General features: G+C 40.9%; 2 protein-coding genes across 2 annotated transcripts; both read right to left on the bottom strand.

The window, feature by feature from the left end:
• Positions 1-1,663: 1,663 nt before the first annotated feature.
• CCNA2 (cyclin A2) lies at positions 1,664-7,560 on the bottom strand. The gene is made up of 7 exons (XM_035551470.2): positions 7,125-7,560; positions 6,334-6,449; positions 5,749-5,972; positions 4,964-5,168; positions 3,866-3,979; positions 3,208-3,341; positions 1,664-2,755 (listed from the first exon to the last, which is right to left on the bottom strand). The coding sequence occupies exons 1-7, from the start codon at positions 7,543-7,545 to the stop codon at positions 2,704-2,706; spliced, it is 1,266 nt and encodes a 421-aa protein (XP_035407363.1). The 5' UTR covers positions 7,546-7,560; the 3' UTR covers positions 1,664-2,703.
• Positions 7,561-7,710: 150 nt separating this feature from the next.
• BBS7 (Bardet-Biedl syndrome 7) lies at positions 7,711-27,284 on the bottom strand. Its single transcript, XM_035553005.1, has 19 exons — positions 27,177-27,284; positions 27,012-27,077; positions 26,877-26,939; positions 26,159-26,334; positions 25,356-25,542; positions 24,686-24,758; positions 23,142-23,258; positions 21,169-21,299; positions 20,330-20,414; positions 18,727-18,829; positions 17,962-18,154; positions 16,397-16,471; positions 15,271-15,336; positions 13,027-13,166; positions 11,861-12,025; positions 10,651-10,760; positions 10,460-10,563; positions 8,859-8,982; positions 7,711-7,980 (listed from the first exon to the last, which is right to left on the bottom strand). The coding sequence occupies exons 1-19, from the start codon at positions 27,210-27,212 to the stop codon at positions 7,844-7,846; spliced, it is 2,151 nt and encodes a 716-aa protein (XP_035408898.1). The 5' UTR covers positions 27,213-27,284; the 3' UTR covers positions 7,711-7,843.
• Positions 27,285-27,585: the final 301 nt, after the last annotated feature.

Below are 27,585 nucleotides of genomic sequence, written 5' to 3'. Positions count from 1 at the left end.
GGCAAAACAGAAGAGGTTTCCACAGTAGTTCACCTGCCTGTTTTGTTTGAAGACCAAGTCACATTAGAAACGTGCACATATTTACAAGAGCAGTTAGGACTATTTTACATACAACCATAGATCTTTATGAAATACAGGCAAGAGAAAAGTTACGGTCACATACATACTATATCCCAGAGTTACTTTTAGAATTTAATGCAAAAAAACACAAAATTGTTCTCCCCTGCCCCTCCAGGAGCTAAACCAGTGCATTTGCTTAGTGTCAGTTCTTCCAATCTAAAACTGTTGCCAAGAGCATGAGAAATGAAGTGAAGAAGAGAAGCGAAGATCTTCTTCTGCAGCACCACAAGACCTTAAACTTCTTCAGGAAAAAGAATAATATATTTTGCCACTGTTCGTTCTTTCTTCTTCGTATGTAACAGCTTATACCCTACATCCCTAGAGGCTTTATTTTGAAAGAAAGCAGAGGACTTATAGTGGATAGGCAAAACACTAGGACAGCACAGCCTGGGATGTTTTGGACAAAGCTTAGTCGCAAGAGCTAGAATTTCCTTTAAAATTAGGTTTAGAAAATGAAAGCTGTGAAGAATGATATTGCAGCAGGAAGAGCTGCCAATACAGATGAAGGGACATAATCATACTGGGCAAAAAGGCCAGCCTATGACTGAGGCTTTTTTATTTTTTAAGGCTGTAGAGGAAGCTGTATCAGACACTGTATGCTGAAAACAAAGCTTAGGGAGCAGGGGAGAACTTTTCTCTGTGCTATTAGAACAATAGTAGAAAGGCTTCCATCCAAAACAGAGCAAGGCAACATTTCATCAAGTAGTAAGTAATAATACCATGAACTGAAGCCTTTTCACTTCAGTACTAATACGTGCTCTTTTCCGGGGTTCATGAGCGTTTCTTAAACTATTCATCAACAGTTTGTTACCAGTAGATGGCCAGCCACCATTTTAGGTTGACTTTCCAAGGTCACCAGCTGCTGTCACAGCTGTGGCACACATGTTCCGCTATGTACCAATTCCCTCTCCTGCAAGGTTAGAGCATTTCCAATGCTAAGCACCAGACATGATACACGGTGTAGTTTTTCCCCAACTAGTTTTAGCTTTTTCCAGTGGCAAGGTACTGAAATTAAGCTGACAACTACTGGAGAACATGGTAGCCCAATGAAATGTGGCTCTCCATTAAACATTAGAACAAAGCACATCCTAAAAAGCTTAGATTAGCCAAAAAGGCAGCCTCTGCTGCATCCGTCTGCCTTAACCGGATGAGCTGCCGCCCCGTGGATAGACCAGTTTTGTAGCTGAGTTGGTCCATGAAAGGCTCAGACTGCAGAGCAGGGGGGAGGCAGGACAGCAGGTTCTTAGTTACCAAATCAAGGCGTGTAAATTGTCTCACCATAACTCATGCCTGTCCACTTGATGGAGGTCTGGGTATTTTTTTTTTTTTAATTTTTTTTTTTTTAATATAGCCCTCGCAGACTGCTTCACACCTACGTAGAATTCATACTGCTACCATTAGCTGTGCAGATCCCCAGTGCTGAATCAACTCTTAGTTAAAGTGGCACAGGTTTCAGCCCTTCCACAGATCTAGAAATGAATTCCGATTTAAGATGGTAGTACTAACACTCAGTGATTTTAAGGTATTGGCAAGACCACTAATATCAGATGTAAAATTTGTTTATTTGCCAACCTGGAAATGGCTCTGTTAAACCCACTTCCATGCATTGACTACTTTACATACACAAAGAACAGGGTAGGGGGCACATCACTCACTCCATTGATACAGGTTGAAGGTAGTCGTCCATTTCATCTAGTGACAGTTATGTGCTACTTTGCTCATGTAACAGTTCTAGTAACTAAGGAGTAAGACCAGTTGCTTTACATTTTTGCTGCACGCCCCAGAGGAGCCCCTCCCCTGTGAGAAGGATGTACAGAATTTGTACCATTCTGCACATCGCCCACACACCCCCCCGAGGACATCGTCTCCTCTCAGGGGCACAGAGCAGCAGTTCACATACTGCAGCTCTGAAGAGGTGCAAGCTCAGCAGGCTGGTGGCTAGTGTTCTTACTAGACATAGACGGGCTGTAGGGACAGCTAACACATTAGTGGGAATATTTTCTGCGTACCCTAGTCCCAGCTGCGCAGTCCCTGCAGCAGAGCACCCAACCTGATGAAGAGCTGGCAATCATTAAATGCAAGTCATGGCACATCCTAGGCAGTCTCACAGAAGTCACTTTCAGGGAGGTGTTCTGCTCGTAGCTATACAGTTTCTTCCAGTATTACAGCTGTTAAGCCACATTTTGGATCTATACTAAGTCTCAACATTAACTAGACAGTACAAAAATACTGCTGTGGTGTCCAAGTCACTCTTGGAAGGAGAACAAGCCCTACTATAATAATGCACTGCTAGTGGTACTGTCTAATCTCTACTTAGATAAGCCGTCTCAGACTTCACTTGGTCTGCATGGTTAATCCTGTGCTTGAAGACAACATTCTTATTACAACACAGCGAAGTATTTTAACAAGATTGCATGTACAAAAGATTTACATTAAAACCACATAAAACTAACTTCATAATTAAGCTCATCAGAACCTGTATTAATATTTTGAGTGATCACACCTAGAATTTTGAACCATTTTTAAAACTGTACATCATTTTCTTGTAATATACATTTCTCTAAAAGATCAGTCTCTTGATCATTACAATAAATTTAGTGTCTCTGGTGGGTCAATAAGTGATACTCCATGGTACCTAGAGAGGAGGGAAAAAAAAGATGCAGGATGTAATCTCGCTCAAGTGCTCTCTGCTGTAAAGAATAACACAGATACTGCAGCAAAGCACATTTCTCACAAGGCACAGCCAGCAGGAAACGTTTTGGAGCTCCTCAGCCACTATGCCAATACAGATTTTTAGGAGCATTAGGTACCAACTCCTGCCCACCAGTTGCAGGAATTTCAAGAGAACTCCTCCGGTGTCTACCTGACCACTCAGGCAGCGCTTTGGGTAGTGCCCGCAGGCCTGCTGAACAGGAAGCACTGCTCAGCAAAGCGTTGGGCAAAAGCCTTGAGAAGTCTCGCCGGCATTTCACTTACAGAGGCCTGGTTTGACTTTAGTTAACCCCCCCCAGCCCTCGTTAAGCAGTCACATGCTAGAGCAACTCCAGCATAACTACTGGCTTGCTGCACGGCCCTACCAATACTTACTTCGTACTCTTGTACTTTTCCCTTATGGACTGTTGTGTGTGTTGTGCTGCTTTGAGGTAGGTCCTGTGTAGGTCCACGAGGCAAGGCTTGATGTGTTCAAGGGTGTAGCCTGTCACTTTGCACAGAGACTCAGGCTGAGAGAAAAGAAAAGCAAGAGGAACGTTTGAAGACGTTTGTCACACAGATGAGCTGGTAGAGGTTTTCAGCTTCCTATTAAAACTGTGCTGTCCTAGTAGGTTGAGATAAGGCGACGCCGCCAAGCACTGAGTAGCTTAATACCTGCTGCTCAGATTTCAGCAGTTCCTGTAGATTTACGGTACTCCTGGAACTCTCATATTCTTTACAAGGCAAAAGCTGAAGTATTTCTTGCCCCCTTTGTGCAGGCTTTCTGCCCCCTTCCTCATCCCAAGGAAGCTGCTTACAGCTTTGAGGAGTATCCCCAGAACAGTGCCTCCACAGATGCCTCTGCGTTCCCAGAAAAGGCTCCCCCCCACTTTTTCCAATACCACAGGAAGCAATCCCTCGTTAACAGGCTACTGGTGTGGAGGGGCTGCGACTGCTGCAGCCCAAACTGAGAGCACAACTTGGGCTCAGCGCTCAGAACGTCGCATAACACACCAAGCACACGTGCGAAGGCTCAGGGCATAGTGCTACGTACCCAAGTTTGTCCAGTGATCGTATAGCCTGCTAGATGAAACGCTGCAGCAGCGATGACTGACGGCAAGTATTTCAGGTAGGGATCAGCATCAATGAGAGTGAGCTCTCCCAGATACTGCAAGAAGACAAGAGTGAGAATCATCTGCTTCCGAAGGGAAGTAGGAGAGCATTCAACAGCTTCACAAGGACCATTAATTAAGCTTCCAGTCCTGCCACCAAGTGGAGGAACAGCTTTTACAGGTTTCCACGCAGAGCCGGCCCACAGGTTTGTTCCTTTCAATTAATGCCGCTACTCTCTTCAAGACAAGGTTGACACCAATAAAAGCAGGCAGCGGCACAGAAAGAGAGCGAGTGCACCGAGCCACCTCTGGCTCTGAGCATCTCTAAACAGCAACAAAACATGAGGAGTACAATCAAAAATACTTCTCTTTTAGCCTCTACTGTTAGCCACTGTCAAACACTGTTCTCATGCATGCTTTTCCAGCACCACATTTTCTCTCAGAGGCATCCAAGACCAAGAGGGAAGGGTGCAGTTTGGTCTGACCTCTGCACAATGAGACAAAGGCTTCCATTTTTAGGAGCTCTGGTACCTGCGATACAGTTAGGATGTCAGATAACTTCAGCTGAGACTTTGTCTGTGCTCTGCTGGGAAACTGGCCTCAGGACTTAGGGCTCACTTCGAGTTAAGGGGAAAAACAAAAAGTCCTTTCTGCCAAATGGGTGGGCGGGTGTGTGTGTGGCAATGTTAGATAGGAACGAGGAAAATACCCAGCAGTGAAACAAACCCTGGATTAAAATTCATCAATCTTGGCCTGCTTTGAGTAAGCATTCATGCTTGGGCCCGGCCAAGTGCCAGACCGCAACAGTAATGGAGTATCTCAAGCAGTAGCAACAAGACCTTTGTCTCCAGGAGTGCAGCACCACTTCTGGAGAAGCATGCAGCACACCGTGCACACTCACACGTGTAAAAATACCAGGAGATGAGAAAGTCTGGACAGAAGAACCCCATGCCATTTGTTTTCTACAAATACAGATCCTGTAAGGTGCATTAATGATTACGTAACTCTCAAGTTGCACAGACCAAGCTAGTAATTCTTACCATCGATAAGCTCTCAACTTTAGCATTTGTCTGCTGATGCAGGAAATACTGAGTGAGGAACTGGTTGATTGTTGGAGCTGCCAAGTCAAACGACAAAACCTTCAAAATTAAGTGCTCCATCCTTAGAACTTGCTTCTTGTTGTAGGTGTCATCCGTGATGTAGACGAATTCTGCTACTTCAGGAGGGTAGATTTCCTCAAACTTTCTGCCATGAGAAACAGTTAAAAGCAAATATTTAGGTACTAGAGAATCAGGCAACTGCAACATTTAATGAAAACCAGCATGCCAAATTAAATTCTGACTTGTGAAGTAGTCAGGTACAGTTACTGAGTAACTTTACTGCACTCAGTTCAGTAGGTCTTGAATCACCAGAACTTGAAATTAGAGAGCGCTACAATAGGCTGCTTTTCTAGGACTAAGCCATTTGGGACTCGAGAGTTACTAAAATTCCAGAAGAACCCACTACACTGATAATTGATGCAGACGAAATTTTCTTTTATGTCTTTGTGCACATTCTCTCAAATACCATTTAGAAGCCCTTTGCTGCTGTAGCTAGAAATAACAAATCCTTGCATTAAGCCAATCTACAAAGATATCCCAGAACCATGCTTGCAGTGGTTCATATAGATTGCCAAGCTCAGAAGTAGAAAACTGCTGCCTTTTCACCTAGTGTGAAGCCCTCCCCAGTCAACCCAACTACACAGGCATCAAAAACGTGACAGCCGCAACATTTCTGCCTATATAAGACCAGCAGAAACACTTTTAAACTAAGGAATTTCACTTACGATGCAAGCAGCATAGCTGCAGTACCCACAAGCTGAAGCTTTCCTCTCAAAACAGACATTGAAGAAAGAAACCTATCAATGTAGTTTACAGCTAAGTGCAGGGTTTCGTTCTGCAATTTGTATTCTTCTCCAACTTCCACCAGCCAGTCCACAAGAATAGCCCGCATGTTGTTTGTGATATCAGGTTGCTTCTTCATGTAGCCTATTTTAGGCTTGCATTTCACCTGTAGGTTTAGATGACAGACAAGACTGAGTTTGGACGAAGTGCCTGTAGGGAAACACTTATTTATGCTCCATTTACCACAGGTAAAGAGATTTTTAACAGGTCAGAAGTAAACAATGGTAAATGTAGCATCAATTATTTCAGTTTCTGTAATCTTCCTAACTTGTGTTGAGTGCATAGCACAATCAACTTTACCACAAGAAACTGGTCTTGTGTTTACAGCAATAAGCACAGTATTTAGCTATTTCTACCAAGCTTTACTTTAGTCACTGTAGCAGTAACTAGTGTTTAGATTCTTTACTCAGCCCCAAATTTCTCCCCCCAGTAAGCTGCATGCAAACAAGAAAACGGCGGCATCTCACCTCCATTTCCCTAAGGTAGGTATGGATATCACTGATATAGTCTGGCACATTATTAACGTTTGGTCTTTTCTCTTCCACTTCTGAGGTTATTGAAATATCCATAATACTTGGAGAATCTACATGGAAGATAACAGCCACATGAAAACAGGCACCATCAGACCGCTCCCTGGCAGTGCAGGGAACTACCCTGTCCCCTAACATGTGGATGGGGGCTCTCCACGAGCATTTGGGCTGTCACTCAACCAGACTGGGAGTTGAGACTATAGGGAAGCCAAAAGGTTACTGCAAGAAGCTTCCTGTTCCCCTTGCTCTTCTTTCCCCTAGGAATAAAGGGATGGAGAACGCTTTTGCAAATATGTAGTGGTCAGTGCACCCTGTGCTATCTTGTTCCTTAGATGTGCATCTTAAGGACTCAACTATTGAGACTGGAAACGGGTCAGGAGAACCAGAACTTTCCATAGATGCAGAACTGGAGCATGACGAAACCAGCCCTCGGGCATTCACAGGGGCACTGCAGAAGGCTGCTGCGGCACCTCCCGCTTGTTATGTGCTAGGAAGAGCTCACAATGCCCACGCAGGGCGTTACAGGGAGAAAGTTTTGTCAAGCACTGCTGGAGGAAAGCCCCCTCCAGCTCTATGCGGGTAGCGAAGGGGGAAGCTCAACCTGCGGCCAGCAGCCGAGGGGCTGGGCCAGGCGGCGGTGCCTGGCGTTCCCGCTCTGCCTCCCGCAGGCAGCACGGCGGCGCCACGCCGCCCCCCGCCCCGGTAGGTCCCGCCCGCCCCGCACGTACCGAAGCTGAGCTCCATGGCGTTGCCCAGGGGCGCCAGGGGCCGCCGCTCCCCGAGGGCCCCGACGGCGGCCCGCAGCCCCATGCCCAGCGCTGCCTCCTCATCCTCCTCCTCCTCCTTCCTCCGCCGCTGCGCCGCGGGGCCGCCCCGCCGCCGCTCTCCGTCGGGCTCATCCCGGTACACGCTGAAGGGCTGCGGCTGCTGCTGCTGGCGCCGCCTGGGGCCGTGCTCCCCGCCGCCCCCGGGCGCGGCTGACAGCTCCCCGCCGCCGCAAAATGGCGCCCGCCCGCCGCCCTGCTGCGCGCCCCGCAGCGGGCCCAGCGCCACGCGGGCGGCGGCGGCGGGCGGCGGCGGCCCCCCTTTGGAGGCGGCGGCGGGCGGCACGTTCTCCTGGTCCTCGCGGGTCTCCTGCTCCGCCAGCATGGCGCCGCGCGGCCGGCAGCGGGGAGCGCGGGGAGCGCGGGGCGGCTGCAGCCGGCGTCCCGCCGCCGCCCGGAGTGGCGCCGCGCTCTCGCCGTTCAAGCGGCCCGCGACTATTGAACGGGCCAATGGGCGCCGGGGGCGGCGCGCACAGAGCGGGCGGGGCCGGGCGGGCTGCGAGGCGCTTTATGGGAGCGGGAGGGGCGCGGCGGTACAATGCGGGGGGGGGGGGGGGGGGGGGGGACGGACACGGACGGACCGACTGTCCCGGGGTAGCGCGGCTGAGGAGCCGTGCTCCAGCTCAGGCTGCCGCCTCGAAGAAAGCGATCAGGCCGTCCTGGTCGCAGCCGTCCAGCATCTCCAGCAGGAGAGGAACTTTGGTTTTCACGTTGGTGCCTTTGAACTTGAACTTGTCGATGAAGAGGTCGGTGATCATGCCTGCAACGGGACACACAACGGGACATCGCACCTGTCCTACCCCATAGGGGCTTCAGAAACAACTTTTATAAGCTACGTGCTTTAAACAATGATTTTCTTTTAAACTAACCCCAAACCATGGTAGTTCTCCAGGGGGTATTTCTGATTACCTGAGACACTAAGGAGCCAATCTCACGGGGCATGCAAGGAGGACTATGTTCACACTGCATAGACATGGGCTTAGTACAGGTAGTGTCTGGCAGAGGTTCCCTAAGCTGAAGGCTGCATGGAGAACACCACAAAAGGTCACAATTTCCTGCACTAAATTTGATGTTCTCCTAACATTCTCCCTTTCCATCCCACCTGCATTGTTCTGCTTTTCTGCTGTTTTGTAACACTTCACCACCCAGAACTTAATCACTCACTTAACTTGTATACGCTCTTAATGCCATCCTGGACTCGCACGTGTTCCTCGATCGTGTCCAAAAAGCCAAGCATCATACAAATTAAAAATGCTGCCTAGCAGAAACTGTAACAGTCTCTTGCAAATAATCCTCATACTTCTCAGTACTATGCTCGCGATAACAAATCGATTTCAGTAATTCTCAGGTGAACAATTCCTGAAGGCCTTTAGAGAGTTCCTCCAAGTTAACAGTGGCATAAAACAACCGGTTTTAATACATGCTGTGTTTTGCTGCCTTACCTTTAACTTCGGAGTTTCATGATCATTTACACGTTTATATTGTGCAGACATGCAGCCTTAGCTTAGCTTTGTAAGCCCACTTACCAAGTTGTTTCAATTCTACTAATGCTGACTTCGTAACTATTTCAGTAACGGGCAGTGTGCTCTCTGGACATTAATTTGCATTTAGAACAAAAAGTCAAACTGATCAACAAACCATAAAGTCTCTCGAGATGTGCAGGCTGTTTCTTGTACTCCTCAAGCAGCTGATCCGCCTCTTCCAAAATACTGCGGTATTTCGGCAGCAGGAAGTCCACATTTCCTTCATGAACTTGTAATTCCTCAAAGAGATTTTAAATCATAAAAATCAAAAGGCAGTTAAGTATAGAAACATAAAAGTAAAACAGAAATGAAGCTTTGATTTGACAAGAGGAAGTACTTCAGAGACGAGACAATCCCCTTCTAAACTAGCAAGAGCTACTTTCAAAGAGCCTCATTTTTTAGGTCTTCTAACGAAATGCCAGATGTCACTTGTCACTTCATACACTCGATTTGCAAAATTCCATGTATTAGAGCTTCCAGCTCCTGCCAAACAGCATCGCTCCACAGCTCTGCCCCTACAGAATCACACCTATTGAAGGCTCAAAGCCTTCACCATGCCTTCATTTTTAGGCAAAGTATATTCCTGGAAAGTGTAACACATGTTAAAAGTCTGAAGGTAAAAGTAACTTCTGGAAGCATCACCAAACTCATGAGAGCAAAAGATTTTAAAGACTTCTTCTAAAATGCCCCTGGCTACTGTCAGATCAATTTAAGATGGTCAATAGGGCAGTCCTGCTGCCACCCACAGAAATACCGTTTTCTAGATTAAAGGTTACGCACCTTGAGTCTACTGGGATAATGGCTTTCATCAGGCACTAGATTATTTTACTGCCTATTATCCAAAAGGTGAGTGACAAAAAAAGATTTGCTGACCAAAAGAGAAACTACAAGCACTAAACACTTTCTCTAAGACGTTCAACTTCACTATTATTGCATAAGCAAAACATGCATTAAAAATAAATTCTCTTATCTTCCCACTTGGTCGAATCAAGCTTAAATAAAATACTTTTAGCGATAATAACAAAGATACACACAGTGATCATTGGTAGTCCTTTTTCCTACTGACTAAAGAGTTCCGACAATTAGTATTTGATTCCACCAAGAGATAACTGGTTGTCCATTTTCTCTCACATCCACACCAAATACACCAAAAGAGATGATAGCAAGTTTCTGACTATAAAATCCTGGTTGTTGGAGAACTCCGACAAGCTGCCTAAGTGGTACCTCCCAGCGACCAATCACTGAGGAGAGAATTAAGCAAAGACTAATAAGCAGATAGAGAAACTTCAGAAATTATGACACACTGGGATGACATTACAAAGCAAGGAAGACTTATTTAGCGTGAATGATCACCTCCAGATCTTAAAAAAAAAAAAAAAAAAAAAGACTTTTAAAGGTTAGTGAAGAGAGACAAAGATGGAACTGGAAAATAACAGCAAGCAAAAAGAATGTTAGATGGCAAAGCTGGCTGCCTTCTACTCTCTGATTTAAGCCTCCTCAACATCAGTCAGTAATCCTACATGTTATTCACTAGTTATATGGTACAAATCGGAATTTTACTTTGAGAAGGCTGTCTCCCAGATAATTAAAGTACATGTCCTGGGAATAGAAACAGAACAGATACCCATGTGACACGCATCTGACTTTAGCTATACAGCTTGGTATCTGACAACATAATCCCCACAAAAATCCTTCCACAGGAGTTCAGATACTTACTCTCAAAGCATCTATTAAGTGAACCTTCTTGGCCAACAGCTGCTGATACTCTAATTTGGGGTGGATGAGCTTTAATGTGTGCCTCACAGATTCTTCATTTATATCTAGCACAGAGTCAGGAAAAAAAAAGAATTTACTTATGAGAATATAAAATGAAACCAAGGATAATAAAACACCTAAGCAAGTTTTACCATATGATATGTTGAGATTAATCTTCCTTTTCGTAGCCTCTTTGGAAAGCACATCTTTTAGGATGGATATTGTAGAAATGTTGTCAGACTTAAAACATCCCTCACCTTTTCTATAAAGGAAGAAAAACTTCACATGAACAAACTTACAAGCACACGCATGCATTAGATTTGTCCTTGTATTAAGATGTAAGATTTACAAATGAATGCTCATATTAATTAGCCTCCATATAGGTCATAATGACTCTCCGTACATTAGGTGGCTGTATACACCTATGCTAGTCTTTTCTTTCCTATTCAGACTGTAATCCTCTCAGAGGACATTTGCTCCAGGACACAAGACAAAGCAGCATCTTTATACAAAGACAAAGCAGTTTTATCTCCTACGCATGGCACTAAGGTTACACAAGCAACACTTCTGATGGTATTCATTCCTCCCAAGTTTTATCATTGCAATACTTTGAAGACAAATAGCAAGCTTCAACATCAGAAAGGAGGAAAACAATCAATCAGAAACATATTACCCTCCTAAAGCCCACCACCCAACAACTTTCTACGTTACGAGTAGACAATACGTATATTAAACTGGATGCAGGCTGGAATCCATTTAAGTGCAATAATTATTTTTTTCCCACTTTGCAGCTCCATTTCCAGGCAGAAGTATATAATTTGCAGAAGGAAGATATAACTAATCAATTTGTGAACAGAGTATTAGCCTTGAACACATGAAACATCAGTCTAATCTAAGTTGCAAAAATAGCTTTTCAGCTAAATGCTTATTAATGTTTTTGTTTGCATGAATATTAAATGCCTTTCAAGGTATTTCTGCTCCTTAGTACAAAAAAAAAAAAAAACCAACAGCATGCATCACAAAACAACTTCACTATATTAATTATTTATGTTCTTCAAATTCCAAAAAAACCCAAGCCATCATCCTAAAAACATATCAAGCCTTTCCTCCCTGGCAATTTTGGGTTTGGAGCAACTTCAGGAGAAGCCTATTAAAGATTGTAACCTTACTGGATAGTGCTCACCCCAGTAATGTTTGACGATGGTTTCTACAAAAGATTCCTGTTCTCACTAACAGGAGTTCTGCTGGAGCTGGAGAGGGCAACAGCAGTATGTGCATGAAATGGTACTCACAGACTGGTCGAGAATGAAAAAGACAAAAAGCCAAGCACAGACGCATTGCGCTTTATTAATTGTATTTTACCTGTAAGAGCTTTCAAGCTGGGTTCCCAGGAAGGTATTTTGAAAATAAAAGGTGACACTGTCTCCAGCTGGAGTCTTTTCAGGGATTTCAGGCAAGCAAAACACAACCCAAGAGTGAATTTCAGCGAAACTGAACTGGCCTTTGAGCATCAGTGTGTTCATTGGTCTATGACATCATGAAAGTAAAAAAAAAAAAAAAGTCTATTAGTTACAAAGGATGTGCATTGTCAGTGCATTGGTAACCCATACATGAAAAGAGTTTAGTTCCCAGTGGTTGTCTCTTAAATCAATATAGGGCATGAAGTCAGGAACCTTGCTAAGCAGTTGTGTAGCACAGGTCGGACATACAGGTAGTTTTCTGTATTTCAAGACTAAGAGCTGTGTGTACACACAGGTTTTATCTCACAGTAGGCACGTCAGAACTGGATAACAAACCAGTTGGAAGCTTTTGGCATATCCCATTTCAAACTGTTAAACCTGAAACTTATGTCAAAGGTAGGTAACTAACAACATAGAAAATATGACTAAGCCTCAACGGTCTCCCATACTGTAAACCACAGATGTAACATTTATATCAAGAACAAGGCATGAAGGAACACATTTGCATTTCAAGTCAATGCATTTGGTATCAGTCCTTCAATCTTTCAGTTTTGTTTTAATGCAAGCAATACCTTGGCAGCAACACAAGATGTTAACTGAGGATAGGGAAATCAAGTTGAAATTGCATAAAATAGTAGATTTCAAACACAAGAATAAGGAAGAGAAGTCTTGGCTCAATTTTGCAGTCAAATTAACTATGGGAAAAAATTACATGAAAGGGGTGGAGGGAAGACTGAGGCCGACACTGAAAAGACTGCGGTTACTGTCACAGGAGGGTTTCCTTTCTACCACGCCCTCAGCTCTACTAATACATGGGGCTGCACAACAGACCAGGTCAGCAAAGCGAAAAATAACCTGAAAACAGGTTAAGAACAGCAAGGAAAACAGGAACCCGTTAAATCTGCTTTTTTTTTTTTTTCCTGAAAAAAACATAAAACCCATAAAATCCAATACAGGCTCAGAAGTGTAGGTTAGGAACAACACACTTATGTGTATAGAGTTAAGTGTTTTGACTGGACTGTGGTAGTTTTTTAACACAAAAAAGGATCAATTTCTCTTTGCAGATACCTGTCACGGTCAATAGAATGAGTTCTCTGATGAAGTGAAAGTGGTTTAATTTGGTATTGATGAACTTGGCAGGTTTTGGGTTGAATTCTTGGAGTTACGTATGCCTGAAGTGTTCCATACTGTCCTTCAATTGATCGGATCTGAAGAGGAAAAAGTAGAAACCACAAGAAAGAACGAGAGGAAATAGATTGATTTACCAAGATTTGGAAAACTGTTGTTTATTCAAAACATATTAAAGAAAATTTGTAGATTTTCTGCAGTACTTCAAGAATATTTAGAGCACTACATTTACTTGATAGTGCCACTATATAAAGAGCAGATCAAGAATGTTTTAAAACTAGACAAAGTGGTGTCTAATGAATTACTGTCATAATAGTTGAACACCGTAGGTTTTATTTTCTTAATTTCTGGTTAGTTAAAATAAGGAGTCCGTGACTTGTTTTTAATTCTTCAGTGGCCCCATTACTATTACCTGTCTTTTTTTTTTTTCTTAAAAAATAAAATCATATAGCTGTTAAGGAGTAAGGTAGAAGAAATTTAAAGAGTCAACAGAATTCAAAGGTATTGTCTGTACACCGTTCACCTCATCCTAACAATCAAAGTTACCCATGAGCTGTTTTTGGAAAACGAGGAGACCGGATTTAAATTCAATTCTCAGAACACCCAATAAGCAGGATGTGCGAACACATTCAAGACAGTATGCACTCTCTGTACCTCTGAAGAGGCAGCACTGCAACAATTGCTTATGTGCAGAGACCAGTTGCACAGGCTGTGGAAAGAAGTCTGTCACGTGCCAATAACTCACGCAGAATCAACAAGAAACAGTATCCCATATATCTGGGTAGCTTTGAAACCAGGCAGAAGAGCTATTGAAACAGCTTTACACAAACAGAAGACCAGACTGGAGTTCAAGTACAGGTGTGCTTTCTAATCTTGATTATGTCACCTGGGAGACATCCACTTCAATACGTTTTAGTAAAAATAAATTAGTAAAGAGAGTCCTTTTTGAAAATGAAATCATCACAACGAAGTTCTTGTACAGTTTGTATGTGCATATAGGAAATAAAAAAATAAATAAAAATAAACACCATGTGGCAGGTGCTGGGTAACTCACTCGCTGGGCATCCACAGTGTACTGAGGTGAGGTGGCAGGAGAACCCGCGCAGAGCGGATCCATCACAACAGGATCCACGTGCAGGAGTGGTACTACAGTGTTTTGACAACAGGCTGCACTATGACGACACATGGCAGCAAGTTTACAAAAGTTTTGGTGGGAAGGTAACCAAACTTTTTTTTTTAACGTATTGTGAAGACTTTTTTTTTTTTTTTTTTTGAAACTTGTAACATTTACTCTTTAGCTTCTATTTTTACTAGTAAAAATGGCCAGGGTCATATCCCTAAATTAAAAGAATAAAGACATGGGCAGATAAAGTGACCTGCTCAGAGTCAAAAAGCACCCAACAGCATTTCTTCAGAAAGGGACCCAGAAAATAAGTGTCTTAATTCTGTCCACTAGGTCTGTGATTGTGACCTCAACAAAAACAAACCTGAACTCTGAGATTTGATGCCTCTTATACAGGCTTGAATTTCTAAAAATCTTTAGACTGCTGATTTTACATAAATGCACTTCAGATTAGGAAGCTGAAGAGTCATATGAGTGCATGAAGTGAAAACCTACAGTCTGTGTGCACCTTGAGGATTACCTTTACTAAGCATAATTTTCTTTATTATTTTCCCCAGTGGAAGCCATAAAAAAGTTTTGATTTGTTGTGTTGTCAAAAAGCAACCCAACACCCACATACCTTTAGCATAAGCATAGAACTACAGGATTTGCATCCTCTCCAAAATATAAATACTGGTTATATTCCCTGGTCAGTGTAACTTCCCTCAAACACTTCTGAGGACAAAAAGTGCCAGAGCTTTCCTTCCCACACCTCTCCACTTTCAGTCCCACGCAGTCTCCAGAATCAAGTACTTTCACTACTGGGGATTTCCCAACTGCTTTCCTTCTAGGGACACTCAAAGGATTTCAGGCTGTCCTCTGAAGTAATACATTTTTAGAAGCCTTTAGAAACTCTATACACAAATATAAAGGAATACTAGCCCCAGACTAGAAACTTCTCATGAAACAAGCAGCAGCAGAAACTGGATAGATCATTTGCTCAGGTTAAGTAGTCAGTCCAGGTGAAGATCTCTCCATCCCACAGCAGAATTTCTTATGGAAAACATTTTGGAGCACTTTACCTTAAGTTCAAGTCTTGTAGTATTTGCTTGGCATCGGTAAGTTGCAAGAAGGAAATTGCTATTGGGCTGTGAACACAAAAAAAAAAGAAAAAAGAGGAAAGATAATAGAAAACAGGTCTATTATAACCAAAGATGTACCGTAAAGTTTTTGGTATTTACGCACAGCTATTTTACACAAGTTAAAAGCGAAAACTGTAACCTTCAGTTCCCTTGAAAATTCCAATTAGTTTTAATGGTGACAGAGTTTCAAAAATTTCTCTGTATACACACAAATCATCTGAAGTCTCTCTTATTCCTAAATACCACCACAAAAATTATACAGATAGAAACTTTTCATCTGACGAATGCATCTGTCAGCCTTACCACTCATCTGCAGTATTATCCCAACATCCAAAAACTAAAGATCAGTAAGAAAACACAAAGGAAAATAAATAAATAAAAAGCTAAATCGAATGACAAGAAACTTAAAGTAATTTGATTTCTGAAAGCTCCAGTATAGACCAATGATGTGCAAAATTCAGTTCTTGAAACCAGAATACTTCAGTGGATCATTACTAAAGACATTAGGAAAGATTTTGCATAATACCAAGGTAGTTTCTCGATTCCCAGCTTGCCTCTCCTCCCCAAAGAAGCATCATAAATAATTCTGTAAGTAATTTAGTTTATAATTATTAGATTAAAAATTCACTCAAACACATGACTCTTCTCACAGCAAAATTTTCATGCTTTAAAGTGTTTTTTCCGTGATACAGTAAATAAAAATTATGATGATCTTCATCTAATTGCTTTGAAATAAACATAAAGGATACTGACAAATGATGAAGACTGGAGAACAACACTGAGTGTGCCTTCAACATTCCAAATTAGGCAGGAAAAAAGTGCAACAGCAGTCACTCCCAGATCCTTTCATGCATATTTTGCTTTGCCCTGTGTCAAGACCTGCCACAAACACCTAATTCCGCAGTATTTCTAATCAAATTATGCTCTCCAAATTACCAAATAAGTAGTTTTGTTCCATGTATTTTAAGTTACAAATATATAAATAAAATTCTGTTTTCATATACTGTATTGAGATCTTTCATCATACCATTTATATAAACATCATTATCTCTTTTGTTTCACTTACCTCAGAATCACAGCTGCTAAAACTAACAACAGCAGAATTTTTATCCACATCCAGCAAGTCTATTGGGACATCACTCTGCAGAACATATGAAGAAAGAAAAATAAAGAGCTTAAGTTCCTGCATAGCTTCTAATGCACTTATCCTCTAACTGTCATCAGTTCTTTTAAAAAGGGTGATTGCTTCATCATCTATATGCAAGTGATAAAAGCTTAGTAGACATGCAGCTTACTCCTGAAAATTTAATCCCGGAGTAACACGATCTTTCTCTTATTCTTGTATGGTGCCCTGAACTCTTGTGTGGGTGGCTTACAGCAACGTCAATGTAAGATGTGCAACTTTATCTTTCAGACATGCATGAAGTATATACTCAGGACTGAAGTGTTTCTCTGTTTTCACCAGGGGATTACAGCACTCATTCAGGAAACTAAGGATCACGTTAGATAACTATTAACAATCCTTTTACTTACACTAATACTTCTGACACAGACCACTTCTTATCTAGGTATGTTTTTACTGGAATTAAAATGAAATCTAACACTGTTTTGAAAACAAGATTGAAGTGTTTTAAAAATGATTAATTACTTGATTCAATACTGCCTTGTAACTTCACAGAAGTGCCAGGAAATACTGATAAAAAGACAACATACTTCCTAAAAAAAATTAAACAGTTTTATTGCCTTCTTCAACAGCAGAAGAATATTGGGCAGAACTTTTTATTTCTTTAAAGAAAAAGCCTTAAGCTTTAAAACCTATAATAAGTTCAGGCCTAGATCAAACAATTTCATTATTCCTTGCTTAGGTAAGGAAACTGCAGATATTATAGACCTGAAAATTAGCTGTAGTTTAGCATTGCTCTAGTAACATCTTTATTTTTTTTTTTTTAATTAAAAACTTAAAAATACATGCATACAGTAGTTCTCTTACACTCGTTATGGCAAGTTCACCTAACAAATTCCTCTTTCTCAGGTTTCTCTCCATCCGTATCCCAAAAGAAGTTAATTCAGTCCCACTATTCTTTCTAAGTACCAAAGGTAACATTTATTTCAGCTGATGCAGCAGCAGGATGTTTTGTTACGGCTACTTGACTTGCCAGAAGTATTTGTCACAGGTAACATATAGATCAAACGCTGTTCCACACTGGAAGTGCACACATGGCCCATACCATTTCAAAACTAATTTTCCTCTACAGAATGTACTTAAAAAGCTAGTGAGAAGCTGCACCCCTCATTTAATAGTTACTGAGCTAATTGCTATTTAAATAAGAAGGGACAGGCAAGAGTAAACACAAAAATTACATATAAACCTGGTAGTACTACACGTGTTTTGGTCTACTTTGGCAGATTAATGTTGTTCTGTTCATTAAAGATTTAAGTTGCATTTGTTCCATAACAATATACAAGTTACTTCAAGATTGCAAGGCTATTCACATCAATTCCCTCCTACAACTCTTCAGGTAGTTAAACACAAACACATACTTAACCTATTATCACCTGGCTTTTTAACCAGGAAGGCTGATTGTTTTATTTATAGATCAAGAAAGCCAACAAGAATAGAAACATGCTCACCTGTACTAGGACATTATCAATAGCTGTCTGCACTTCCAAGATGAGACTGTAGCTAGCATCATCCTTATTTAATGTAAACTTATCGTTCACGCTAAATGCAGGTACTGAAGAAACAGCAGTACTGGACTGAGAAGACTGCTGGTACTTTTCACGCTCCTGAAGTACTTTCATCTGTAAGTGTTCCAGTTCATTCCTAGAAAAGAGTAATCAGGTATAATGCCTTCAAAAAAAATTAGCAATAAAAGCTACTATAGAAATTAAGTACATTATGCTTGCAAGGCAACCATGTTTCTTTTCTGTCCACTGTTTTCCAACCAGAAGTGACCGGTAACTCCCCTTCCACATACGTAACACCAAAGATAAAACAAACTACGTAACATGAAAATGTAGATTCTACTGAACTTTGACAAAATAAATTTCCTTGAGCCAGAGGAAGGAGCAACATTTTCCTTCAAGAGGACAACGTATTTTTAAAGATACGCTAGTGACGGCTTTCCTCCCATCGTTTAGAAGCTATAGATCACATGGGAGAAGGGAATCATCCTGCTGTAACTGAATAAGGCGGCATTATAACCTCACTACCTGAAGGAAAGATAGAAAAGAACTATGAGATGAGACTGCTGTTCATTTCTACTTTGAGAAGGCCTGGTTCTACTTCTAGATACACTCATGATACAGAAAATCTAACGAGAGAGGAAGGAAAGATGACAGCTCAGCTTTTAACACTTCAATTCTTCCATTTAAATTTATTTCTAGGGAAATTACCTTAAGGATGAAATCTTGCTCTGCATTTCTTGACTTAATTTTAGTTCTTCACCTGATCCACCTTCTCTATGGACAGGTTCTGTAGTCAGTCCTGTCAGCCAGCCTAAACCAATATATGAAGTTTATATTCCTTATAAGCTATAAAGAAAAGTCTACACTCAGCTTTTGTACACGTAGAGTGATGTTCATCTCTGACACTAGGTAGAGAGAATCAAGATTTAATTTTACCCTGTTTTGGAGGATTAACCTAGACAACAAGCAAAGAATTTTATGGTCAGTCTTAATTTACAAATTGGAAAACATAAATTATCATTTTTCAGAAAGTACTTTGCGCAATAAATACCTCTATAGCAGTTTTTTTTATAAGTTTCATTTTTCCCACCTCTGAAAAAACCTTCTCTAATACCTTGAATAATTTGCTATTGTTAATCAGTATTATTGTTGAAAATAAAACAAAAAAAAGATGTGCAATGTGAACACAGCAAACTACATATTGCACAGTGCATTTTGAGATAGAACGCTGCTGGCTGAAGAGAAAAAATCTTTTGATTTTCTTAACTACACTTACTTACAAAAGCAAAAATTAATTGACTATGTCCTGACACCTCAGATACGATATGCTGACTTGATTAAATAGGTGTTTCTAGCTCCAGTTACCTCCTCTAATGAATAAAATTCACCCTAAAAGTTGATATAGTTGATATGCCCACAGTCCTTAGTTACCCAGTTTAAGTAACAAGAAAGCCTAACACTGTGAAAACCCACAGGTGAACACTGGGTTTTTCTTCTGTGATTGATAGTTTTTTAGAACATTCCCACAGGCACTAAATAAGCCACCAAGGACTTCAGCCACAATATTGCTGCAGCCTGTCATACCAAAACAATCCATACCAGCTCACATATAAACACCTTTTAATCCTACTTAGACTATTAAAATACAAAAAACTTGACCACCATTATTTTTTTTTTTTTTTATAAATGATTGAGAATTGTATCTTGGCACGATACACCATTTTGAATTTGAGAGGTTTCAGTAGGCTATTTTTTTAGCCCTGAAGATAGCTTAAGTCAGGGAACTGAGTATTTTGGCTCCCAGCAGTTCACATATGTAGTTTGCTAATTATGGCCTCTGACAGGCCAACAGTTGGGAGGGGCTGCTGAAAAGCCTCACTTGCAGAAGCTCTACTTTCTACTAAAATCAAAATCATTCCTATGCAGAGCCCCAAAAAGCTGAAATGAATGGAAAACGATGACAAATGAAAAAAAAAGCATATCTATCAACACTTTTAATACTACAAAAAAACAAATTCCTTTGGACATAAGACATTTATGTCATCATAGGCAGCAGTCTACAATAGAGAATAACGAATCACTGTGTTACAGTGTAGAATACATTATAAATATCTTGAAATATATTTTAAGTGGAGGAAACATTTTTTGAAGTGGAAAGATCTCTCTGAATTTAATATTTACAACAAAACATTATCCCGGTTCCCATCAGGACAGAATTTTGAGATACGAGCTGCACTAATGACACAGCTTGCTTCATTTTTATCACATCACCAAATCCAAATCTTATTGGAATAAATGATATGAAGCTTACCTGAATACGTGGATGCTAAAACTTCATCATACCCATCTTTTCCTACACAGCCACCCTGGATTGACGCAATGCTCTCTGATAAAGCCTTCAAATAAATACATTCAAGCAGAAAGAAATATCACTGCACTTGTTTTAGAAGTTTGTGGGTTTTTTTGTGGGAACTTTAAAGGCTTCTCTCCTCCTTTTACCTGCACCACAAAATACCTACATAGATGCAGAGTATCTAGACCCACAAAGGAGTAAGCTATCTGATAACTATTACAGATAAATCTAGATGTTTTAAGAAATGCATTCTGATTCTACTCGGCATGACACAGACAGTAAAAGATAGGTTAAAGCAAAAAGCTGATGGACAATATCTTTGCAGCACGAATTAGCAGTCTGACTGAAGGCTGAAGTCATCACTGTGGATCAAATCCAGTATTTCAACAATTCAAACCAAAGAAATTACGCTCAGTAAAGTCCTAACAGCTAACACATTACTATTTTATAAGCAAAACAGACCACATGCAATATGGTGTTGCTTTTTTTCCCCTGAGAGAGAAACACCGTATTAGGTTTCATTCAGTAGCTTTAGCAGTTGAGAGCCAGAGCTTTAACATACCCTCCACACAACTTTGATTTTTGCTGTAATCAAGACCATTTCCATTTCTGTTTCTTAAATATTAGCATAGTGCTACAAAGTTTGTGCTGTCAGCATTACAGAGCATATCAAATTAAAAGCAAAAACCAAAAAATACATTTTAGCAGTAGTAATCTTGTAATACTTGAAGCTTTGAAACACAGAGTTTTGAAATTAATTTTTCCAGCAAATAAGAGAAAAATGAATGTGGGCCTACATAATCATATCGAAGGACAGGCTCATCTACATTCTCAAAGCTGTAGATTTCCAGCACTCCATCATCTCGTCCAATAAGCAATTCTTTAACTCCATCTCCCAGAATGTCAAAACTATCAATACACAGGATACCTAATGGAAAAGGAAACAAAGTGTTTATTTTGTCTTAATTGTTCACAACACAGTAATATCCCAGCTAAACTACTGCCCTGGTTTCAGGTAGGACAGAGTTAATTTTCCTCCTAGTAGCTGGCAGGGTGCTATGTTTTGGATTATGATGAGAAGAGCGCTGATAACATGCTGATGTTTTAATTGTTGCAGAGCAGTGCTTACACCAAGCCAAGGACTTTTCAGCTTCTTGCTCTGTCCTGCCAGCGAGCAGGCTGGGGGTGCAGCAGGAGCTGGGAGGGGACAGACCCAGGACAGCTGACCCAAACTGGCCAAAGGGGTATTCCATACCTTATGGCGTCATGCTGAACAATATATAGGGGTGGCTAGCCGGGGTGGGGGGCCGGCTGCTCAGGGATAGGCTGGGCATCGGTCAGCGGGTGGTGAGCAATTGCATTGTGCATCACTTGTTTCGTACACAGTATTAGTAGTAGTACTATTATCATTATTATTATTATTTCCCTGTCTTAATAAACTGTCTTTATCTCAACTCACAGGCTTCACTTTCCCGTTTCTCTCCCCCATCCCAGAGAGGGAGGGGGGAGGGTGAGCGAACGGCTGTGTGGTGTTTAGCTGCCGGCCGGGTTAAACCACAACAACTACACAGAAATTCTTGGTTGGCTTTATCGATGCTATTTCCGAAAGGGTCCACTAGAGGGCTGAAGTCTCTCACGAGTGCCTGAGGTTCACGATCATGAAGTGGGTTTTAAGGCCACCGAAGATACTAGAGTTCCCTCGTGAGAAGCAATGAACAGACTCCCTTCTACTGTTCAAACAGCTCACTTCTGAAGGGTTTAGCACCCCACTTTAAATTTTCCTCCGGATTAAGTATTTGTCTGTCCAACTTTGCCAGGCGAAGAGGCAAGCAGTCAACCTCCTACAGCTGACAGAAAGCCCCTCATAAATGGACTGCTGTGAATTCTAATTCTGGCTGAAGAGACAGACACAGGGTTCAGGCCTGCGTGGACATGGGTTAAGTTTGTGCTGCTACACGTCATCTTAGTGGAAAAACCCACAAGCAGGCCATTACAACAACAACTAATCATGGCTGGACTGGACACGAAGATAGGGTCTGGAAGAAGGAGAAAGCAGCACAAGATTTTGTACAAAAAAATGAGATGGATTTTAACTTTTATGCCTTGTTCCTATTCCATGTGAAAAGCAAGGACATACTAAGAGAGGCATTTTAAGAAAACAGGTTAGCAATATATTTCATGAGATCATTAAATTTAAGAAAAAACATCTATCCCTGTTCTCCTTTACAGAGGAATAACTGCTGCAAAAGCAGCGTATCAAGGCTAAAATGGGGAAAATATTGTACCATGCCCTAACAAGTTACATCTCATTACGGAGGTTTAAGGAGGCCCTTATTCCATCTTCAGACAAAAATCCTAATAATGGCTTTGTTTTGGACATCTTCCACAGAAGATGCTAACACTGAATCTGAAGGGACTTTTAAGGCCACTGCATATCTGAAAAAATCTGGCAGGTATATTTGCATTCAAAATAGTCACCAAAATTATAAAAACCTCGAGTGATCATACAAATAAACTGTTTTACAAATGGCACTTTAAAATTATATTTAAAAATAAAAGTATACTGAAGTACAGAAAACCCAATGCAAGACAAAACGATTAGAATTATAAGATTATCAGAAGAATGAGAGTTTATTCATTAATACCACATATCAACAAAATTACAATACACCTCCTAAAGATCTATGAATTATATTTCCTGATTATTATATTGTAGTAAAGCCCCAGCTGCGCCTGAAAACATACCTCCTGAGAAACCTGAGAAACATACCTCCTCTCTTTTTTTCATTTCCTATTTCCCACTTATGCACAGGAGCGGAACTGGTAATCTGGGTAAGACCTAGTTTACCATCAGAAGTTCCATATACAATTTCTTCTCCAGAATCACCTAAAATCATAAATCAAATTTAGAATCAATACTATTAAGCACACCTATTTAAAAGGCTTGAAAATATTGTGTAGTTACACTCTACATCCCATCTGGGGAAAAAGAGAATACTAATATTAATACGGTGTAACGGAATTGTCAGACTTTAAAAGAAATGGTGCCCCTGTACTGGAGTTCTGCCTAAAAACCATTCATAATCCAATACTTTAAATTTAAGGAACAATAGGCTATTTAATTTCCTTTAGAGAAGAGAAGAAGTTGCTCATTCAGAGCACACATCTAATCGTGAATGTTGTACCAAGACTTAAGCAAATAAGAACTATTTTCCAAAACTAGACCTGAACGTTGTCAAATAACGTAACAGAAACTAAATTAAGCACCAGATTAACACACTAAAGCGATTTATATCAGGTTAGAACAGATTACCAAAAAGGATGATCAAACTGTTTTAAGCCTGATCCTTCCACAGTCTTAGCTGATATAAGCTCTACTCAATATTCTCATCCATCCAGGGACAGATGGAAGTAGTGATTCTAGTCCTGAAAATCCACATGTACAAGAAACCCAATCCCAGCACTTTGGCAAGACCCCAGAAGTCCAGTTCTCCTCCTTACACGATGAGATCACCTTACATCTCACTGCTGCACTAAGAGGCTTTCAATCAAATGTGAATAATATTTAGAATTAAAACAGTCATGTGCGTATATATGTATATATAGAGTGTATCTGTTATGTGTATGTTTATAAATACACACATATGTATCAACACGAGAATCAAAATCAGAACAGATAAAACCAGAAGTAATCCCTACTTCCAAACCTCCACAACAATTTTGCCAGCATCTCAACCTAAAACTACTGTACTACTCCTCCCTCTGCCTCTCAAATCTAATCTAGAGCCTCTCACTGTTGCCTAATGAGTAGAAATACTGCAACTCTGACTCAGAAACAGTGATCTTTTGCATGAAAAAGGAAACTTCAAATTCAAGATTTCTGTTACCCTCAACACAATTTTTATCCTATTTTCCATGTATGAACCTTTTCTGTTACAAGAACAGCAACAAAAAAGTCAATATTATTATTAAAAGTGGGTTTGGTCCTCCACTTTTCTAAATAGGAGTAAGTTATGCAAGTAACTTCAACTTTTTTTTCCCTGAAAACTTACTAGTTGTTCAACATTTCTGTTTAAGTATATAGTACAAGATTCCAATCTAATCAGAATAGATCTACATAGATACACTATCCTGTATCTTTGTTCTACAGACAGAATACATATGTAAGAAATGGCTTCACATAGTTTTCTATTACATTTTCAAAATCAGATTCAAAATCCAGGAAAAACGTCATTAACAAATAGAAGCTTTTAAATCTCAAAAACACATTAAAAGAACATTATTTAGTAGAGTGTACATACAAAATTCCATTACCTCCATTTCCATTGTTTAAAGCAAGAACAGTAGGTGGTCCAGGGACTTCTACTTCATACAGTAAATCAGATCCCTAAAGACGAGAACTATCTTGAATAAGTAAAAATGCACAAAGACAAAACAGTTTTATGTATATGGCGATCTTTCACTTTTACAAATTTCCTTGTGGGAAAAGCATTTCTAAGCCAAAGCAGAGTAAAGTTTATATAAATGTGTTTTTTTTTTTTTTAAGATCTTGAAACATGTTACCATTAAAAAAATTTATGACAAAATCTAAGAACGTCTGTCAGTAAGAAATAATTGTTACCATTTGACACCACTCAGACTTGCTACAAAAGTAATTTGCAAGTACGATTTTCCAATGAATTGTACATTTAATTCCCTTGTGTAAGCACTTTCTAGGTAAAAGTGGAAAATGGACCCATTTTTTAACTACTTCCATAATGACTTCCAAAGCCTATTCGTAGCAGAGTTTTATCAACCCTCATTTTGCAAGTTTACAACCATGATTTTCTATTAAAAAGAAAAAGAAAGTACCAGCACTATAGACAGCACTGCCAAATAGGGTGCAACATGCATATATTTATAGCGAAACCATGCTGATTCCCTTAAGAATTAATCCAATAATACAGCATCAATACATAAAACAAAAACAAGCAAGTATTTTAACCTGTAGAACTCTGAGGAGTCTATCCTGACATGCAAGTACCGGTGTAATGGAATTCACTTTATCTACAGGAAGGCAGAGAACATCATTGATTTTATCTCCTGATAGGTAGTAGTGTTTGTCTTTGCAGTCGCAGTAATGGTTATAGATATAGCTCGCACAAAGAAAGAGGTCTGCTCCTGAAATATGCCTGAGAAAAAGAAAACACTTCCTGTAGCATTTTGACAGAATATTTGCAGTGATATTCTTTTAGGTATAGTAATACGCGTACATTACTGCTTTGAGCCCTGCAAGCTACTTCAATTAAAATAAAAAGTTTCTTACAAACGCTAATATTATGCGATTTCTATAGCTCTCAAATTGCATATTTTATCTTCACGTAAAATCTTAAGAATATCTTTACAGGAATGCCATTAATACACACTTATTATGTTAATTTTTCTCAAGCTGTTTATCACAAGGCAAGCATCTTAAATCAAGATCAAAGAATCAAACAAAAAAAACAAAGGTAGCTCCTAGCCTTCTACAGCAAGGGTACAGGGACATAATACACAAAGCCAATAACCCCAGCTATGCTCATCTACATTTGCACTGATTAGAGGGCCTCTAGAACGGCCCCAAGCCTGCATAACCTTTTTCAACTTCACAATAATTTTCTAAATTCCTTCCTTCATGTCAAGGCACAAGCTAAAGCTGGACTGACATGTAGTATTACCTACATGTACATAATATGGTTAAAAAAATCATGAAACTATAAACTGACAATCTGCTACAGGTATGAAACAAATACAAAATATTATACATACATAGCTTTGATATTTTCTGTGAGGTTAGTTTCAAAGGAAAGGAACTGCTTTCCTCTTTTTGTGAAACCTCTAACTTCTGATCCTGTAGCCACAAAAATTTTCTCTTGCGGTGTATTAAGAGCTCCTCCCAACTCCAATCTTGCAATTTTTTGGCCTGGCAGTGTTTTGAACACTGGCTATAAAAAAAGAAAAAAAAAAAGAAAAGCAATCACAGTTTTATATTTACGGTCATCTTTTAACAAAAAGGGTAATAAATCTGCTTTAAAATTTCTGGCAAAACTATGGATACTGCAGAGTATATACAGAGAAAAATCATCTGTATGTTTCTCTTCGGCATTGGAAAGAAATCTAAGTTAAGAAGCATAAAAAGCTGTAATAATAAATAAATTACGATTTGTTATTAGCGTTACTCATCTGTAGGACAGCTGGCAGCTATAAAAAGCACTTTGTTGTTTTTGTTTTCCTTAAAAACAAACAGCAACAAGCTCTCTCTCCCTCCTGTGTGTTCCACTCTTATTCCAGAGGACATACAGATTTCTTTCCGTTTCTGTAGAGTCTTTGCGAACTGGCTACCAACCTCAATAGGGGAATAATATATATGTAATAAAAGGATAATTTTTTATTAAGCTGAGCCTTGGGTCACAGAAAGGAAAAAGAACTGAAACCACGTAAGACAGGTTAAAGGTGTATATATATATATGGGAACGTTTACACTTACCACAGGTTCTCCCTTTTTCATGCCGAAGCAGGTAACGACCCCATCCTGATCTCCGACGACCACCTTCAGTAACAGAGCACACCGTTACGCCTTACCCCCCCTCCCCAGCCCCCCAAAACCGCTGCCCCCCGCTACCTTCTGCGTGGCCGCCCGGCCGGAGGCGGGGAGCAGCCGCATCGTCTTCTGCGCCGTGACCCCCACCTGCGAACACAGCGGCCCTCACTCACCTCCCCTCACCTCACCTCCCCGACCCCCGCAGGCGGTCGGTCGGTCGGTCAGGGGGCAGCCCACCGGCCCTACCTGCAGGTAGTCGACGCGGGCCAGGCTGAGCTCCATGCCGCCGCCACCGCCCCAGCCGCCGTTACCGCGGCAACCCCCGACATGGCGCCGGCCGCCTCCCCTCAGCGCCTCCCCGCCGCCGCCGGGAGGAGCCTCCACAGGGGCCGCCCCCCCCCCCCCCCCGGTGCCGAGCACCCCTCCAGGCCGGTGCCAAAGCAGCGGGACAACGGCGCGGATGAGGAAAAAATGGAGGTTTTTATTTAACAAGTAAGCAGCAGAGGCGTGGGGCAGAACAGGGTGACGGAACAGCAGCCCTGCGCGGAGTCGGGATCTTAAAAAATCATCTCTACCACGTGAAGAGACTGAGATCGCGGTACCTTGGAAAGTCATTAAAAAAACACAAGTCTAGTCCTTACGAGTGAAAGTCAGT

The sequence above is a fragment of the Cygnus atratus genome, chromosome 4, assembly GCF_013377495.2.
Source record: "Cygnus atratus isolate AKBS03 ecotype Queensland, Australia chromosome 4, CAtr_DNAZoo_HiC_assembly, whole genome shotgun sequence".
Lineage (NCBI taxonomy): Eukaryota > Metazoa > Chordata > Aves > Anseriformes > Anatidae > Cygnus > Cygnus atratus.
This window is presented reverse-complemented; position numbering and strand designations above follow the sequence as displayed.